Consider the following 17,570-nt stretch of genomic DNA (forward strand, 5'->3'; position numbering starts at 1 on the left):
AAGAGCATCTGAAAGAGATATGTATAGAGTTAAATTAGACGTGTGTTTAACCTCTTACTGGAAATAAAACCATATCAACGTTGGGAGTTCACGTCTCTGCTGAGCCATAAATCAAACCCAGTGATTGATTGATTGAGTCTGTAGGTGAACCTCAGAGGACTGGACATGATTCGCACCGTCATCACTTGAGAGGTCAAGTAAGGATCAAGCCTGCTTATTAGGAAATCCTCTAGTATTTCTCTTGCCTTTTCTGAGATCGGAAGAAATCTTCCTCGATACCAGGAACTGTTTTTCTCAATTGGCCCTGTGTTGCAGACGTTGGAGAATTCCTCCACCACTGCTATGGTTTATCTTTGCTTCTACTCCCTTTATGGGCAGTTATGCATTAGGCTGCTGACCACCAGCCACTCCTCGGAGGAAGATGAGGCTGACCCCATAAAGATTTACAGCCCCAGAAACCCTACGTAGGGCCGCTATGCACTGGAACCAGCTCCATGGTACACAGCAACAGCCCGTTTATCAAGCAGGGCTAGATTGTGTGTCTAGAATGAAGGAGACTTACTTGTGTGGTGGCTGTGGCAGACTGACTGGAGTGCTTCTGTCACTGCGTGTACGCGACTTCCCATACGACGTGTCTGGCGTGTTCTTTCAACAGAACATCCGAACAGGATTGAGCACTATGATCATGCCAGTAGTTGGATCTCCTAACCCAGATAAGCATGGATTTAGCTCAGTTTTTCCAGGAATATTAAAAATCTCTCCTTTTAGAAGTCTATTATGATCATGATTTTTCACAAATTTCAAGAGGACATTGTCATTTTATTTTAAGGTTCCCAACTTTATTTTAAGGTCCTGGTGTGGTGCTGTGGGTTAATGTTGTTGTTGTTGTTAAGTGCCGTCGAGTCAGTTCTGACCCATAGTGACCCTGGATAGGGTTTCCGAGAAGCAGCTGGTGAGCTTGAACTGCCGGCCTTGCAGTTCAAATGACTTTACAGTCTGGCGCATTAACCCACAGCGCCACACCAGGACTCCGGGGTTAATGTACTGCACTGCAAAGTTGATTTGAACCGCAAGGTCGGCCGTCCAAGTTCACCAGCCTCTCCTTGGAAACCCTATACAGGGTCACTATGGGTCAGAACCGACTCGATAGCACTTAAAACAACAACGACACTACTTACTTACAGCATTACAGTGTGAAGCACATGGTCGGCAGCTCAAACGCCACCAGCTGCTCCTTGGAAACCCTACACAGGGTCACTATGAGTCAGAACCGACTCTATGGCACTTAACAACAACCGATTATTTGTGCAGTGAATAAGGAAGATAAGAGAAGAATCAATGCAATCGAGTTACAGTGTTGAAGAAGAATATTAAAAGTACCCTGGACGGCCAGAAGAACCAAACCAATCTGTGTTGAAAGAAGCATAGCCAGAGTGCTCCATGGAGGCCAGGCTGGCCAGACTTTGTCTCCCGGTTTTGGGACATGTTGTCAGGAGTGACCAGTCCCAGGAAAAGGACATCATGCTTGGTAAAGTGAAGGGTCAGTGAAAAAGAGCATGACCCCCAAGAAGATGGGTTGGCACGGGGGCAGCAGCAGTGGATTCAAACGTTAACAATTGTGAGGCTGACCCGGGCCCGGGCACTTTCATTCTGTTGTGCATCGAGTCAGTCGCAGTGAGTCGGAACCGACTCCATGGCGCCCAACGGCAACGACAACCCTATAGGGTGGCACTCGGCAACGACAACCCTATAATTTCCTTTATTTCTATTTTCCGAGATTAAAGTGAATTCTTTTAAGACCTTTCACCCTTTCCTAAATCTGATGAAATCTATGTCCTTTCTTGTCATGAAAGTCGCGTGTGTATTCATGCATACTATCACATCTGACTTCCATTGTACAAATGAGATCATTGTACTAGACTTTCGAGTAGACTACTTCTTACATGATCGCTGTTTCACAGATTGACAAGATGACTTCCCTTGTGACTCTAAGGATGCGCCAATGCACTCCCAAAACATGGGGTTAAACAATGTTGTTATTGTGTGCCACCGAGTCGCTTTTGACTCATAGCGACCCCCTATACAGCTTCCAAGAAGCAGCTGGTTGGTTTGAACTTCCGACCTTGCGGTTAGCAGTCAGTCCAGTGCTTAACCCACAGCGCCACAACAGGACTCCAGTGGAAAAAGACAGAAGGAAATGAAAGACAGACAATTGAGGCGACAGGTTTCTGGGTTTGTTTTATTTTGTTGGAAGGACTTTACCCCCCACCTCCCTCCGAGGCTGTCATGTTCGGTGCTTGACTAGGATAATCAACAAGTGAGCCTTCCAGAGTAAACGTATGAAGCGCATCTGAAGAAAATGAAGGCGTCTCTTCCACACAGCGTCGGTCCTCCAGGCACACTGGCTAGGGGAGCACCCCGAGCTCCACCCAGGGCGGCCTTGGGGTCAGATGACAGAGGGAGAGGGAGGGCAGCAGCAGGGGGTACGGTGCTACCCTCAGTAGTGCTGTTGTGACTCACAGCCCAGCACCTCAATCCTCAGAGCGATGTGGTGCAGCCAGCTCTGGGGATAAATTCTAAGGTAGCGGGTCAGTAGCGGGGGATCTAAATAATTCACCACAGGTGTGACGGAGTCTTCATTTCCCTGAAAAACCTGAAAGAGAGGAAAATCGCATTGCTTCATTTTCTTCCTCAATTGGCCACTCCCCCAACATGCATCCATCATGTGACATTTAGGATTCAGAGCACCTGCTCACCCACTCCAGCTATGCTGTAGATCTGCAACGTAGATCAGCTACTTCCCCAGATCTCCTCCACACACTCTCGGAACTATCACAAGCAGGCTTCAGGCTTCAGTAAATGATAACACTACTGTAGTGTGGCCCTGGGTACGCAGATGGGAGTGGGCAGAGAGCCCAGGACTCGAGCAGTTTGCCACGCTAGGGGCTTTGGGAGCTTACCTAGGAACTAGGTGAGCCTTGGGGAGAATGAAAGTGCAAATACTCAAAGAGTGTAATTCAGGGCAACTGTGAAATCCTGCCGGTTTTGTGGAAATTCCTACACTTGAATGTCCGACCAAATGGTACGAATTAGTAAAAGTCTTGGAAAGGCAGAAGTGTGTGTGCTTGAGTCCTGTGCTCTGTCCCCGCTCCCCAGGCCACACTACAGTGCACAGGTTCCCTCAGCTTGGAATGCCCTCGTCCCTCATGCGGTCTCTCCTGCTGAGAGCTCGCTCCCACCTTAACAACTTCTGTAACTCAACACACGTGCGCGCGCACACACACACATTTCCCCTGATTGTTTCCTGGATGTTTCATTCAGGTTGGGGTGTTGCATCAGACTTTTTCTCTGCCTTGTCGTTATTTATTCTTTTTTGTTAAGGCGGGAGAGTAGAATTTTCACTGGGTGAAGGGGTTAGAGTCCCAGTTTCTGTCTTCACCTGATACTAACTTTGTGTTTATGCTATCTGTGCATTAGTCAACTTTTGCTGTAGTTTAGAACCCCTCAAAATCCCAGGGACTTCCCCCTCAAGTTATAAGAGTTGTAGGGGAGCGGGAGGCCTTTGCCAGGTGGAGGCTCTGGGCTGTGTGTCTTCTCATTCTGGGACAGTCAGAGGGCAGAGGTACAAGAGACTGATTCAAACCACACAATGGCATTTGAAATTTCTGTCATGTTTGTTCACGTTCCAGTGGTCAAAGCAACTGAAATGACCAAGCTCAAAGTCAAAAGGGGCTTATAAGGAAAGACGGAGTAAACAATCGAGAATCAAATGCCATCGACCTCTTTGGCCATTTTCTGTTCATTTAGAAATTTCCTCTTTTTTCTCATGCTAAATGATTACTTAAGGATAACATTTGCCATTTCAACATTCTTCACGTACAATTTCATTACATGAAGTCCTGACACGGTGCCCTGGGTTCATGCTCTGGACTGCAACAAGGTCTGTGTTTCAAGCTCAACAACTGTTCCTTGGAAACCTTATACAGGGTTGCTATGGGTCGGAACTGACTCAACAGCACGTAGCAACAACAATTATATACACCACGCTGTACAGAAACATCATTATCTACCTCCCACATTTCCCATCCACCATAACGAGAGCAATGAGAGCCTAACCCTAACCCTCCCTGCCTCCATAATCACTAAAAACTTAGGTCTGCATACACTTGCCTAGTCTAGCTATTTCATACAAGTGGACTCACATAATATTTGTCCTTTAATGATTGTTTTCAACATTCATCAATCATGGATTGTATTAGAACTTTTCTCTTTCTGTTGCTATTGTTAAATGCTGTTGAATGGGAGCAGATGGTGAGTTTGAACCACCAACCTTGCAACTTTAAACGACCTTGCAGGCATATGTATGACTATCACACATTTTATTTATCCGTTCATCTGTTGGTAGACATTTAGGTTACTTCCAGTTTTTCACTGTCATGAACGATGATGCACCTATTTTTGTGGGCGCATTGTGTGGGCATGTGTTTTCATTTCTCTTGAGTATGGATTCCGAGTGAAACTGTTAGATTGCCTTGGAAACGTTCTTAGATTTTCTTGGTCTAATCACAAACATTGTAGGCAGGTATGGAAGTGGTTCTGGCGCTTGCTAAGTTTCTTACCCAGGAGCACCCTCTACTGTTGATAAGGTGAAATGCATTTCCTTTCAAAGATGAGCAGGAAGAGAGGTTTTTGTGTGTTTCTTGTGATTTTGTGATTCTCTTTGGTTTCAACCACAAGTTCTGTAGTTCAAACCAAGCAGCTGCTCCTCGGAAACACTAAACAGCAGGGGATGGGGAACTTCTGGCCTGCAGGCCGTATGTTGTTGTTGTTGTGTGCCGTGAAGTCCGTTCCGACTCATAGCGACCCTGTACAGGGTTTCCGAGGCTGTAAATCTTTACAGGAGCAAAAAGCCTCATCTTTCTCCCGCGGAACAGCTGGTAGTTTCGAACTACTGACTCATAGGGACCCTGTACAGGATTTCCGAGGAGCGGCTGGTGGGTTTGAACTGCCAACCTTGTGAGTAGCAGTCCACTACAGTGTCACACCAGGACTCCCAGCCATCGCATTGTTGTTGTTAAGTGCCTTTGAATCGGTTCCGCCCCACAATGACCCCATATAGGGTTTTCTAGGAGCTATTGGTGAGCTTGAACCACCGACCTTACGGTTTAAACCAAATTTACAGTCCAGCACATTAACCCATAGCACATTGCATTAGGGGTGAGTTAATTAAAAGTTTCATCAGATACAGCAGGCTAATTTTTAAGTTGAGAATGTTGTACCGGCTATGAACAATGTCATAAATTTTGGCAGAAAAAAGGTTCCCCACTCCTGCCTAATCTGCTACTTAAATCAGTCTTTGATTTTTAGACTTCAACAGTTATCTTTTTCATTCCTAAAACTTATATATATATTTTTTAATGTCTAATTTTGGGTAATCTACTAGTCACTCCTCTTGAGAAAGATGAGGCTTTCTGCTCCCAAAGACACTGACAACCTCCGAAACCCTGAACACCATGGCACCCATTACAGATCTGATCATGTCAATGTTTGATGTACTTCAGGTCCACAATCTGCATTGCCTCGTTCTTCTCATTTGTCCCTGAGATGGTTTATGATCTTGCATGTTTGCTGATCTATGCTGATGGTCTTCTATTTGTTTGGCACTAACACGTGGAAACCCTGGTGAGCGGATTTGAGAATGCCTTCCGATGCCAGAGTACCCTACTAATCTGCGGCCCCTGAGCTCCCTTCTGGCATTTCTGACTTAATGCAGAAGTCTTGGATTCAGTCAGCTTGGCATTCTTTCTAGGTTTAGTCTCCCAATAACAATACTACCGTAGGTATTTCCCTGCCTACTGTGATTTCAGCTCATCAGCTTCCATGTTTGGTTTTTACTGTTGGTGGCAGACAGGTGGGAGATTTCCCTGTTTTCATTCGAATGCAGAATTAAGAAGCATGTCCTGTAAGAGATAACCTTTTTAAACGAAATTTCCCTTCAGAATATTGAATGTCTAAAATCTGGTCTACCTAACTTCCAGAAGCAGAAGTTTTTAAATTCAGTCTTGAGGGAAAATACCGTCTATCTGAGTCTGGAAGAATGAGTCTGGTGAAAGGGGCAGACTGATGTGAGAAGAGATGTGCTGTGTGAGGATTGGGAGCTGAGACAGCAGAGAGCAAACAGCAAGATGCTGATCTAGAGAGGTTGGATGAAGTCACGCCATGATGAATGCATGAGGACAAAGAAGAGACCAAACAAGAGTTATTCCTTCTGTATAGTTGTGGTTGTTGTTGTTAAGTACCGTGGAGTCGGTTCCGACTCACAGCGACCCTGTACAGGCTTTCCGAGGCTGTAAATCTTTACAGGAGCAGAAAGCCTCATCTTTCTCCCGCGGAACAGCTGGTAGTTTCGAACTGCTGACCGTGAGATTAGCAGCCCGATTCGTAACCACTACGCTACCAGAGCTGATGGGAAATTTGGGCTCAACTTAGGGCAATGGTTGTACAACATGATTCATGTGATTGACACCAATAGGTTGTACACCTGAAAAAGCTGACTTGGCAAACGTGTCCAACCAAACACCTCATGGGATTTGCTTTCTTGGTTTGGATGTATAGGGTCACGGTTTCTTGGGATGTTGATTTCAGTGGTTCTGCTCTACCTCCTAGTTCATTGGGGAGTGACCATCCAAGGTCCAACAGGAAGAAAAAGACTCTGGAATCAGAGGAGAGACTGGGATGTGTGTCTAATAGTCTTTATGAACAAGTGCCTACTTGTCATTAAGACCCGAACAAGTGAATGCTGCCGGGCTACCATTACTAACCATTTTGAGCAAAGATTCTACAGAAGAATCCCGATCAAAAGGGGGGAAATTTTGGAAGACAATTTCCAACTTTAATAGACTCCAGATGCTCTGGAGTCATGCCGGCTGGATGAACCCCTGAAACTATCTATTGCCCTAAAATAATCTTCAAACTTTCAATTAAAAATATTCCCTGAAATCTTCTAAAAGACAGACAATACTTTAGTTTAGCTAGCAAAACATGTCTGTCTCAAGCAGGTTACTTTGTTAAAGAATTCTGTGTATGGGCTCCAAGTGGCAACACCAACTGGAAAGTTTAGCTGAGCCCACTTAGGGAGAAGCTTATGCTATGCTGATGGAATCATTTGGAAGCAGACAGTGACAACGGTGGCACACCTTGAAGAATGTAGTCAATGTCACGGGATTGTACATGTAGAAAGTGTGGAATTGGTGTATGTTTCACTGTGTATATTTTCATCAAAATAATAATATTTTAAAAGCTATTATCAGTGTTCCTGATATTATCAGCTATTATCGCTGGAGAGGGATGTCATGCTGGGTAGGGTGGAGGGTCAGAGAAAAAGAGGAAGACCCCCAACGAGATGGATCAGCCAGGTGGCATCATTGATGGACTCAAGTGTGGCAGCGGTAGTGAGGTTGGCCCAGGATCGAACATTGTTTCGTTCTGCTGTGCATGGGGTCGCTATGAGTCGGTTCCGACTCGATGGCACCTGACAACAACAACAACAACATTATCAGTGTTCCTTTGTTGTTAAGTACGTCGAGTTGGTTACGACTCATAGAGACTCTGTAAAGGGTTTCCAAGGAGCAGCTGGTGGGTTTGAACTGCCAACCTTGTGGTTCTCGTGTACAATGCTGATTGCTAATCTGACAACACCACACCTGCTAAGAATAACAACATCAAAAGAGATGAGCTATTATTCCTAGGAATCTCCCGGTTTTATGTCATGGTTTCTAATAAGCACAATTTGTTGGCCTTCCCAGCTGCTATAGCTAACTACTGCAACTGAAAATATGGCCCTGTTTAGAAATAAGGAAGTTCTTTTGTTTTGTTAATGAGCTCATACCTCATTGGAAGTAGGGTGGGTCCTAAAACTAATCCCTTCTGAGTGATGTCTTAGGAAAAGAACCGAGGAAACACAGACACACACAGATGGGGTAGATTTAACCATCTGAAGAAGGAAGCAGGTGAAACCATTAGCCTAACCCTAACCCTAACCTTCCCCTAGAGCTGGTGCCCTGATTTTGGTAACTCGGAGGACATACATTTCCGTTCCTTAAAGCCACCTGCCATGCCAGCAAGCCCCGATCTAGACTGAAGGCTGTGTGCGTCACAAGACTTAAACGTCAGTGCTGCTTGGAAATCTACACTGCTGATCAGGATACAGGCATCACCGAGCATCTGGCAATAACTCTCACTCTTCACCCCTCTGATTCTTACCAGCATCCATGCTATCAATGGAATGGCCCTGCTCTATCCACCCTTTTCCTGGAGTGATGCCTTCTTGCTTAGAGTCTCTGAGTCCTCCCAGAAGGCCTCTCACAGTTTTGTGTTAGCACACGCACTCAGCAAACGCTACCCTGAAAGTTTGGTCCAATATCACTTCTGTTATGTTGCTAGATATGAACCTGTAGGAAAACGTTGACGCTTCTCCTGTGGGATCAGCATACCTTGACTTTGTCATTCTGACGAAAGACGGTCCAGTGATGCCCATCTTGACTGCTAGAGATTAGGAACTCCTTTACATACATGCTGGTAAGCAGAGATTTGGCCCCCTGGGTGGTTATTCCTGTGACTTTCAAGGTATGCTGGAAGTCCACTTGAAGCCACTCTTTTGCATTATTCACCTGAAAAAATGAATGTTGGATTTGCATCCTATTGGTCACCATTTGCTGACCCCAAATCCCTTCCGAGCCTGCGTTTTAGTGGCCTGTTTATTTGTCAGTCTCCACTAGTAAATTGGAAGCAACTTGAGGATAGGAGTTTGGCCTTAATCATCTCTGTATTTCCAGGGTCGGCCACTTGATGTTATTGTTGTTGTGTGCCGTGAAGTCGGTTCCGACTCCTAGTGACCCAGTTCAGGGTTTCCAAGGCTATAGATTTTTACGGGAGCAGAAAGCCTCATCTTTCTCCCGCGGAGCAGCTGGTACTTTCGAACTGCTGTCCTTGCGATTTGCAGCCCAATTCGTAAACACTCCGCTACCAGAGCTCCTTGGGCCACTTGATAGGCACCCACTAAACATCTGCTGAATAAATATATAAGCCACACACCAATAGGCTTTAAAAAGTTCATGGAAAAGTAGAATGAAAAGGTAATGGAATGTCTCCATGAGCTTTGCGAAGCCCCCTCACAGTAATTCATAATCTATCCAGCAAAACTGTATTCCCTGGAGAAGCAGAGCCGTTGGCTCTGTGCGTCTCAAAATGTCGCTGAGTGACTGAGTAGTTCTGGTAAAGATCTGTGCCCGATGCACCGCTCATCATGGTGACCCTTTTCTATGTGGGACTGAGAAACCAGGAAAGAAAGCGGACTGTAGATTTCTCTCCACAGAACTGGCCTGAAGCAACTGCAATGTTTTGACAGGTCTTAGCTCAGTACTGGGTATACAGAGTCTCCTTCCAAGAGGTTTGATTCGGGCTCCTTTCCCCCAGCAGGCATTTAATAAACGCATGTAGGACTTTCTGCCCTCTGGGAACAAGTTGACAGAAATGTCTTTGAAAATCCAGTCAAGGGCTTTCCCTACACTCTTCAACAACTGCTCCCTGCTCTGGGTCAGTGAGATAGCAATCTTACCTGTGGTCTCCAGGCATTGGTCCTCCCCTGCAGGTGAAGTCGGGCTTGTGACGGAGACCAGGTGGAAAACATATTGGTGAAGTAGGAGGAGGCGGAAATCTGTGTATCTGCTATTGCTTTACTCTGTATCCCCAGCGGCATGCTACAACCTCAAAGAACGGAGGAGAGAGCCATCACAAAGACAGAACGCAGCCTCGCTGGCCTCGAGGGCTCCTGTCCCCATCATAGTGACTTCATCGTGGGCATTGTCACTTCTCTTATCTTTGACTTTGATCTGCTTATCAATAGTAGTGTGGGAAGGGGCTGTCCCTGGGCATCTCATGGTTAGGGTGACCCAGAAAGTTCCTGGTTCGAGCACTGATATTTCCTCTTCCTGGGAAACTCCTCAGTCCGGGGCCAACTGAGACAGTTGGGGACCTCACCAACGGCGGGGATATGGGATGGCTTGGCACTTACTGTTTAAATCACAGCCTACCAACTCCATGCGAAGGGTGCTGCGGACGCTATGATGTGTTGGGTGCAAACGGATGTACTGAGCAATGATGGGAGGGTTGAAAATATTGTGCTTTATCCCGGAAGAATCCACATTACCAAAGAAGACCTGTAGGGAGAGGTTAGGTCAAATACACGAAAAGTAACAACATACTTTGTACATTTCTCAACAACATCTAACACCCAAACCAAACCATTCTGGCTAGAATGATATCGTTGTTGTTAAGTGCCGTCAAGTTGGTTCAGACTCATAGCGACCCTGCGTAGGGTTTCCGAGGAGCGACTGATAAACCTGAACTGCTGACCTTATGGTCTAAGTATGATATGGTTGTTAAGCGTCATGGAGCTGGTTCCAACTCAGAGTGACACTGTATAGGGTTTCCGAGGAGCAGCTGGTGGGTTTGAACTGCCAACCTTGTGGTTCACAGTCCAGTGCTGATGCTACAGCGCCACCCCACCAAAACGAGTAGAACAATGTGGATTCGGTCTGGGGCAGGTGAACTAGTTTTCTATTTTGGGCTCCTAGAAGAGACTCACGTTGGGAAGCTGGTTGGGGGTTTGCTCCTCCTGTGTAGTCGGAAGATCAGCATCGCCATTCCAGATGCACAGCACAGAACTGCAACATGCACAAGCTCCCCGGATCTGCTAAGCTTGGGAAGCATGTGTGTGTGTGTGCACTGATACACATGTATATATGAACTCTGGGGACATGGAGTAATAATTCCTTGCATATGAATTCATGAACCACATGTTAGTAAGTAACATGTGGGTTTTAGGGCTTTGCCATGTTTGGAGAAAAGTTTATGATATATTCCAGGGAAAGGAAACACGTTTGAGAAATATGGATGTAAGGCCAATTCAGAAATCCTAGTGTGGCGTTGTAAGATAAGCACTGGACTGCAAGGCAGCACTTTACACTCACCACTCACTCCTCGGAAACCAAAGACAGTGTCACGATGAGTTGGAACCAACTCAACAGCAGGCACGTCACAACAACAGCATCATACACACAAAGCTGAAAGTCACATGACTAATGGGACACCTGTTTGAGTGTGCTAAAATAGGCATTATTCTAAGTCTCTTCTATGATCCCACATCACAGTCTTGGCATTATGGGAACTAACCAAAAAAAGGGTCTTGCCATGTAACAAGTCTTTCTTCCAATGGAAAGTTGTGGTGGTGATGGTTAAGTGTCGAGTAGGTTCCAACTCATAGCAACCCTAACCCTAACCACCCTAATTCTAACCCCTAACCCTAACCACCCTAACCCTAACCCCTAACCCTAACCCTAACCACCCTAACCCTAACCCTCTATAGGGTTTCTCAGGAGCAGTTGGTGGGTCTGCAGTGTCAGCCTAGCGGTTGTCCTACAGTGACACACCAAGACCTCCTCCTGGAATAGAAAATAGTAATTTTATAGCGTCGTTCTGAAACAAGCGATACCAAAATTCACAGCATTCTTTGGTAAACCTATGTTCATTTTGGATTAAGATAGAATTACTAACATATGTGAATTACCATCATTTGTGATATTGGGAAATTTCCCCTTAGACATGACCCATGCAAGAGATGTGATTAGATAGTAATAATATAAAGATGTTGTTAGTTGTTATGGGATTGTCTTTGACTCCTAGTGACCTGATGTATAACAGAACGACACACTGCCCGGTCCTACATTGTCTTGACAGTCGTTGGTATCGTGGAGGAAGAGGCCAGGAAGCTCTTGTTGTTAAGTGCTGTCGAGTCAATCCCGACCCATAGCAACCCTGCATAGGGTTTCCAAGGAGCAGCTGGGGAGCTGGACCTGCTGTAAATGCTACCTAGAGCCTCCAGGAAGAATGCAGTTGTGCCAACACCTTGATTTGAGCCCAGTGACCTTCAGAACTATGTAGGTGGTGGCTGAGTGCTGTCAAGTCGGTTCCAACTCATAGTCAGTTTCTGAGACTCATAGGGTTTCCGAGACTATAAATCTTTATGGGAGCAGAAAGCCTCCTCTTTATCCCGCAGAGCAGCTGGTAGGCTTGAACCTCTGACCTTGTGGTTAGCAGCAGCCCAACGTGTAATCCGGTTTCTATGGAAAAACCCTTAAGACACCTGTGCATGCTGTCAGAATGATAAAGTTAAAAAAAAAAAAAAATCAGGAGGAACGCTCCATCAGTGTAAAGTATTAAAAGGTTCTAAGGAGCTCTGGTAGCAGAGTGGTTATGAATCGGGCTGCGAACCTTAAGGTTAGCAGTTCGAAACTACCAGCCGCTCCGCGGGAGAAAGATGAGGCTTTCTACTCCCGTAAAGATTTACACCCTCGGGAACCTTGTACAGGGTCGCTATGGGTCGGAACCGACTCGACGGCACTTAACAACAACAACAACAAGGCAAAGTGGCAGCATCGATGGGCTCAAGCGTGGCAACAATTGTGAGGCTGGCCCCGGACCGGGCAGTGGTTCGTTCTGCTGTGCACAGGGTCACTATGAATTGGTACCGACTCGATGGCACTTACCAACAACAAGTCAGACCTAAAGCTTCGTATTAAAGACAGGCTTCAATACACAAACATGTTGTGGCATCTGTAAGCAGAAACTCCATAACCAGAGACAGCAATATGGTCCGTAACAGACCGTTTGTTAATCCGTATCTTCGCGTGTTAAGAACGGGATGGCAACAGCGGATAGTATGTCAACCATACAGCATGTGCACACACAGAGACACAAACACACAAGAAATGAGCCATGGCAGTAACTGTGGACGTTGGCTCATGACAGGTCATCATGGCTCTGGGGAAATGAGGAGCTGCAAGCTCCGGTCCCACCTGCTCACTGGGAAGCTCGCACAGAACACATCTGGTTCCCACCACGCAACAAAGAACTACTCACAACTTTTTAACACCCCCTAGAAGGATATCATGTTTGGTAAGGAGGAGGGACAGAGAAAAAGAGGAAGACCCCCACCCAGCGAGATGGACTGGCCCAGTGGCAGCATCGATGTGGGCTCAAGCGTGGCAACAATTGTGAGGTTGGCCCAGGACCGGGCAGTGGTTCGTTCTGTTGTGCATACGGTACCGACTCGATGGCACCTAACAACAACAACAACAGCCGCAGGGCGACGGGAGTGCTGGTGTGGTGCTGTGGGCTGATGCCCCGGACTGCAACGCCGTTTGAACTGCAAGGTCAGTGGTTCAAGCTCACCAGCTGCTCCTTGGATACCTTATACTGGGTCGTTATGGGTCAGAGTGGACTCAACACTTAACAACAAAAGCAGAGCGGCAAATGTTTCTGATCTACCAGGTGGGTGGGCACTTAGTCCCTGAGGTGGACTGAAGCGTCCCTCCACTGACAGAGGCCACAGTTAGCAGCTGAATTCCCAAACCATAGTCCTGTCTCTCCAAAAAAAGAGAAATCAAGGTGTCATCCTGACTCTCTACGTCTATCAAAGGCGACTCTGCACGGGCACACTTCATCTCTAGGACACCAGACTGAACTCTACACACAACTGCTAGACACTACCATATTCGGGCAATCTTTTGGGGAGCAGAAAGCTCAGCTTTATCCCATGGAATGGCTGGTGGATTTGGACGGCTGGCCTTGTGCTTACCAGCCTGACGCCTAACTCAATATGCCCCTACGACTCCTTTTCAGAGCTATGTCATTGTTAGGTGCCAATGAGTCGTTTCCAGCTCAAAGCGAGCCTGTATAGGGTTTCAGAGGCCGGTGAGTTTGAACTGCCAACCTTGCAATTCACACTGACATTATTGTCAAGTGCTTGCTTATCCTACAGTGCCACACCAGGACACCTATGTTGTTGTTGTTAGGTAACGTCGAGTCAGTTCTTGTTTGGGGTTTCCAAGGAGTGACTGGTGAGCTTGAACCTCTGGCCTTGCTGTTCAAATCGACTTTGTAGTCTAGTGTCTTAACCCACAGCACCACACCAGGACTCCAGCATTTGTGTTGTTTTAAAGCCATTGTATTTGTGGGAACACAAAACTGGCCAAATAATGATTCTTATATTTTTTTCACTCTAAACAATAACTAACTAGAAGCCCTGTTAGTCTAAGTGATCAGGAAATCAATACAAGTCTAGGGAAGGAGAGCTGCGCTACTAAGCAGTTTCTATGAACCATCGCCCTTTCCATCAGCTGAGAGAGATCATGCAGCAAGTTCAAACCAACACTTTTGTATTCAAGCGCTTCCTGGGCCAAAAAATAAGCCTTTGGGGCACAGTGGTTAAACTGCTTGGCTGCTAATCAAAAACTGGGTGATTCCAACTCACTAGGCATCCTCGTGTGGCGCTGTGGGTTAAGGCGCTGGACTGCAAAGTCGGTTTGAAAGCGAAGGTCGGTGGTTCAAGCTCATCAGCTGCTCCTCCGAAGCCCTATGCTATGGTCGTGCTCTGTTACAGCTGCTCAGGATTTCTGTTTCTCCCTCGCGCACTTCCCTTGGCCCACAGCCCTTGTGCATATGTGTTCCCTCTACCTTGCATCTATCTGTCCTCTCGTTCTCTTTAGCCTAACTTGCTTTTCTCCATTCAAGTCACTTCTTACCGGAAGCCTTCTTAGAATTCTGGTTAAGTAACATGTGCCCACGACACCCGTTCAGCGATTGAAGATACTGATTTAGTGGTGACTATTAAAAAAAAAAAAAAGAGCTCTGGTAGCAGCGTAGTGGTTACGAATCGGGCTGTGAACCGGAAGGTCAGCAGTTCGAAACTGCCAGCTGCTCTGCAGGAGAAAGATGAGGCTTTCTGCTCCCGTAAAGATTTACAGCCTCGGAAACCCTGTTCAGGGTCGCTATGGGTCGGAACTGATTCGACGGCACTTAACAACAAGTAAAACAAAAACACCAAATAACCAAAATCCATTCGAACTCATACTAACCCTGTTACAGGGTTTCTGATGGAGCTCTGGTAGCGTAGTGGTTACGAGTCGGGCTGCTAACCTCAAGGTCAGCTGTTCCTCGGGAAAAAGATGAGGCTTTCTGCTCCCGTAAAGATTTGCAGCCTCGGAAACCCTGTACAGGGTTGCTATGGGTCGGAACCGACTCCACGGCACAGAACCATTCAAAAGGGTTAGGAAGGACTGCCCGTGCAGCTGCTGTGGAAAAGTCTGGCGAGTCCTCAAAAAGTGAAAACATTAAACCGCCACACATAAGACCTAACAAGTGTGTGTGCCTTCAAGTCAGTTTGACACCTAGCGACCGATCCTGCATGGGGTTTCCGAGGAGCGGCTGGTGGGTTTGAACCGCCGACCTTGCAGTGCAGTGTCGTGCTTTCTCCCTCGGGCAGGCTGTTGTGCAGCCATGAAAAGGAAAGCAGCCAGCACGGAGGAAGGCGGGGAGCCTTCTGCCGCCGATTCATTCGGGGTGGCCAAGGCGTGAAAACGTGGCGCTGGCGGCTACAGGGAAAGCTCGGGCCGGCGCCAGACACGGTCTCGCCCAGCGCTCAAGTCAGAGAGCAAGTGGCCCCCGAGGGCGGCTCCGAGCTGATGGGGTGACCTATCCGGACCCAGTCGGAGGCCTGGGAGGTGTGACACAGAGGCACATACCCTGGATCACGCAGGCTGCCTTCGGACCAATGAGGGGCCGGTGGGCAGGCACAGAGGCTGGGGGTGGGGGTGGGGAACCACGCCGTCATCACGTGTCTTAGCAACCTTAGTGAGGGGCCCATGGCGTCCTTGGAGTCGTCGGTGGTAGGAGTCCCAGCGGCAGCAGCCACGGCAGCCCAAGAGGCCTCAGCCAGGAGGAGCCCCAGGGAGGGGAACGGTCTTGCGGGGAACAGGCGGCGTCGTGGTCTTCGTGGAGGCGCATCCCGTCGTCGTTGTCGTCGTCACCGCCGCCACCACCGCCGCCACCACCAGAGGCGGGCCGGCATCGCCCTAGCCCAGGTGACCTTCCCTGTGATCATGGTGGAGCACGTGCTCATCGAGGAGGATGGTGGCTACCAGCAGGTCCTGAGTTTCCTGACAGCCATCCCCGAGTCCCTGGTGGTCCCGGTCCTGTACAGCGGCCGGAGGCTCATCAACCCCGGACTGGTGGGCCTGGTAGCGCACTATAACGCTCTTCTCCAAGGCTATTTTGTGACCACCACCCTTTCCCAGGTGGCCCCGGAACTCTGGTGAGGGCCCCGGGGACCCAGGCGGGCAGCGCCAGGTGCACCCACGGCCTCCAGCCCGCAGCAGCCTGGGCGCCCCTTCCCCAGCCCCGCTCCGGCCGCCTGCCCTCGCTTTGACCTCGGGCAGGCTCCATTCTGTCACAATACAGCCGCATTTCCAGACAACCTGCTCCCGTGTGGTCACTATGGGCTGGGCCCGGGCCTTGAGGACAAACAAGCAAGCCAGCGAGGGGAGCAGGAGAAACCCCGAGGAGAGAGAGGGCTGGGGGCGCTTCCCACAGGGAGGGGCGGCCTTCCCTGGCCCCTCTCAGTGGCCTTTGAGGGGGTGTCAGGCCCCCCAAGGGTTTCTTGCGCCCCGAGGGAGCAGGCCTTCAGGCCACAGGGACAGGGCGACCAGGCAGTCATGGGGGGTGGACGGGGGCAGAGGCAATACTGCAGAGTCCTGGGAGGAACAGTAAAGAAAGGCATGAGGAAAATGGAACATGAGTCCTGTAGGATCCCCAGAAGGTCATTTTGACACGCCTAAACGTGTGTGTGTGTGTGTGTGTGTGTGTGTGTGTGTGTGTGTGTGCTGTGGGTTCATGAGCTGGACTGCACAGTCGGCTTGAACCGCAAGGTCGGCGGTTCAAAGCTCACCAGCCACTCCTCGGCAACCCTATACAGAGTCGCTATGGGTCAGAACCGGCTGGAGAGCACCTAAGAACCACAAAGGGTTTACAGCAACCCTGGGGGCAGGAGTCAACCAGCTTTCTACGTCATTGCGTAACCGCAGCGGCAGCAGAGGGCGTCCGGCCAGGCCCCGCCTCCGAACGGCTGGCTGTCACCACGGCAACAGGGCGGAGCCCAGCAGGCGCACCCTAGAAGGCCATCACAGCGTGTGACGCAAGGCACGCCGGCCGTGGCCGCCATTACGGCCGGTGCCTGGGCCGGCGACAGGCGAGCCCACCCGGAAGCGCGGGGGCGGCGGGCGACCATGGCCGGGGTCGGGGGCGGCGGCGCGGGGCCCGAGGCCGGGGACTTCCTGGCCCGGTACCGGCTGGTGTCCAACAAGCTGAAGAAGCGCTTCCTGCGGAAGCCGAACGTGGCCGAGGCCGGAGAGCAGTTCGGGCAGCTGGGCCGCGAGCTGCGCGCTCAGGAGTGCCTGCCCTACGCGGCCTGGTGCCAGCTGGCGGTGGCGCGCTGCCAGCAGGCGCTCTTCCACGGGCCCGGCGAGGCGCTGGCGCTCACCGAGGCCGCGCGTCTCTTCCTGCGGCAGGAACGCGACGCGCGCCAGCGCCTGGTCTGCCCCGCCGCCTACGGGGAGCCGCTGCAGGCGGCCGCCGCCGCCGCCGCCGGGAGCCGACGTGTCCCCCACCCTGCCGGG

At 49.1% G+C, this 17,570-nt stretch overlaps 1 protein-coding gene across 1 annotated transcript in view; it reads right to left on the minus strand.

The window, feature by feature from the left end:
- Window positions 1-2,497: 2,497 nt before the first annotated feature.
- F8 (coagulation factor VIII, procoagulant component) overlaps window positions 2,498-17,570 on the minus strand; it is a 121,282-nt gene continuing 106,209 nt past the window's right edge. The window contains exons 23-26 of the mRNA XM_006876855.1: window positions 10,073-10,217; window positions 9,617-9,765; window positions 8,493-8,669; window positions 2,498-2,653 (exon numbers count right to left, since the gene is read on the minus strand). Of these exons, the coding sequence (XP_006876917.1) occupies window positions 2,498-2,653; window positions 8,493-8,669; window positions 9,617-9,765; window positions 10,073-10,217 (627 nt within the window). The remainder of the gene's footprint in view (window positions 2,654-8,492; window positions 8,670-9,616; window positions 9,766-10,072; window positions 10,218-17,570) is intronic.

Source organism: Chrysochloris asiatica, unplaced genomic scaffold (assembly GCF_000296735.1).
Source record: "Chrysochloris asiatica unplaced genomic scaffold, ChrAsi1.0 scaffold00419, whole genome shotgun sequence".
NCBI classification, from domain to species: Eukaryota; Metazoa; Chordata; class Mammalia; order Afrosoricida; family Chrysochloridae; genus Chrysochloris; species Chrysochloris asiatica.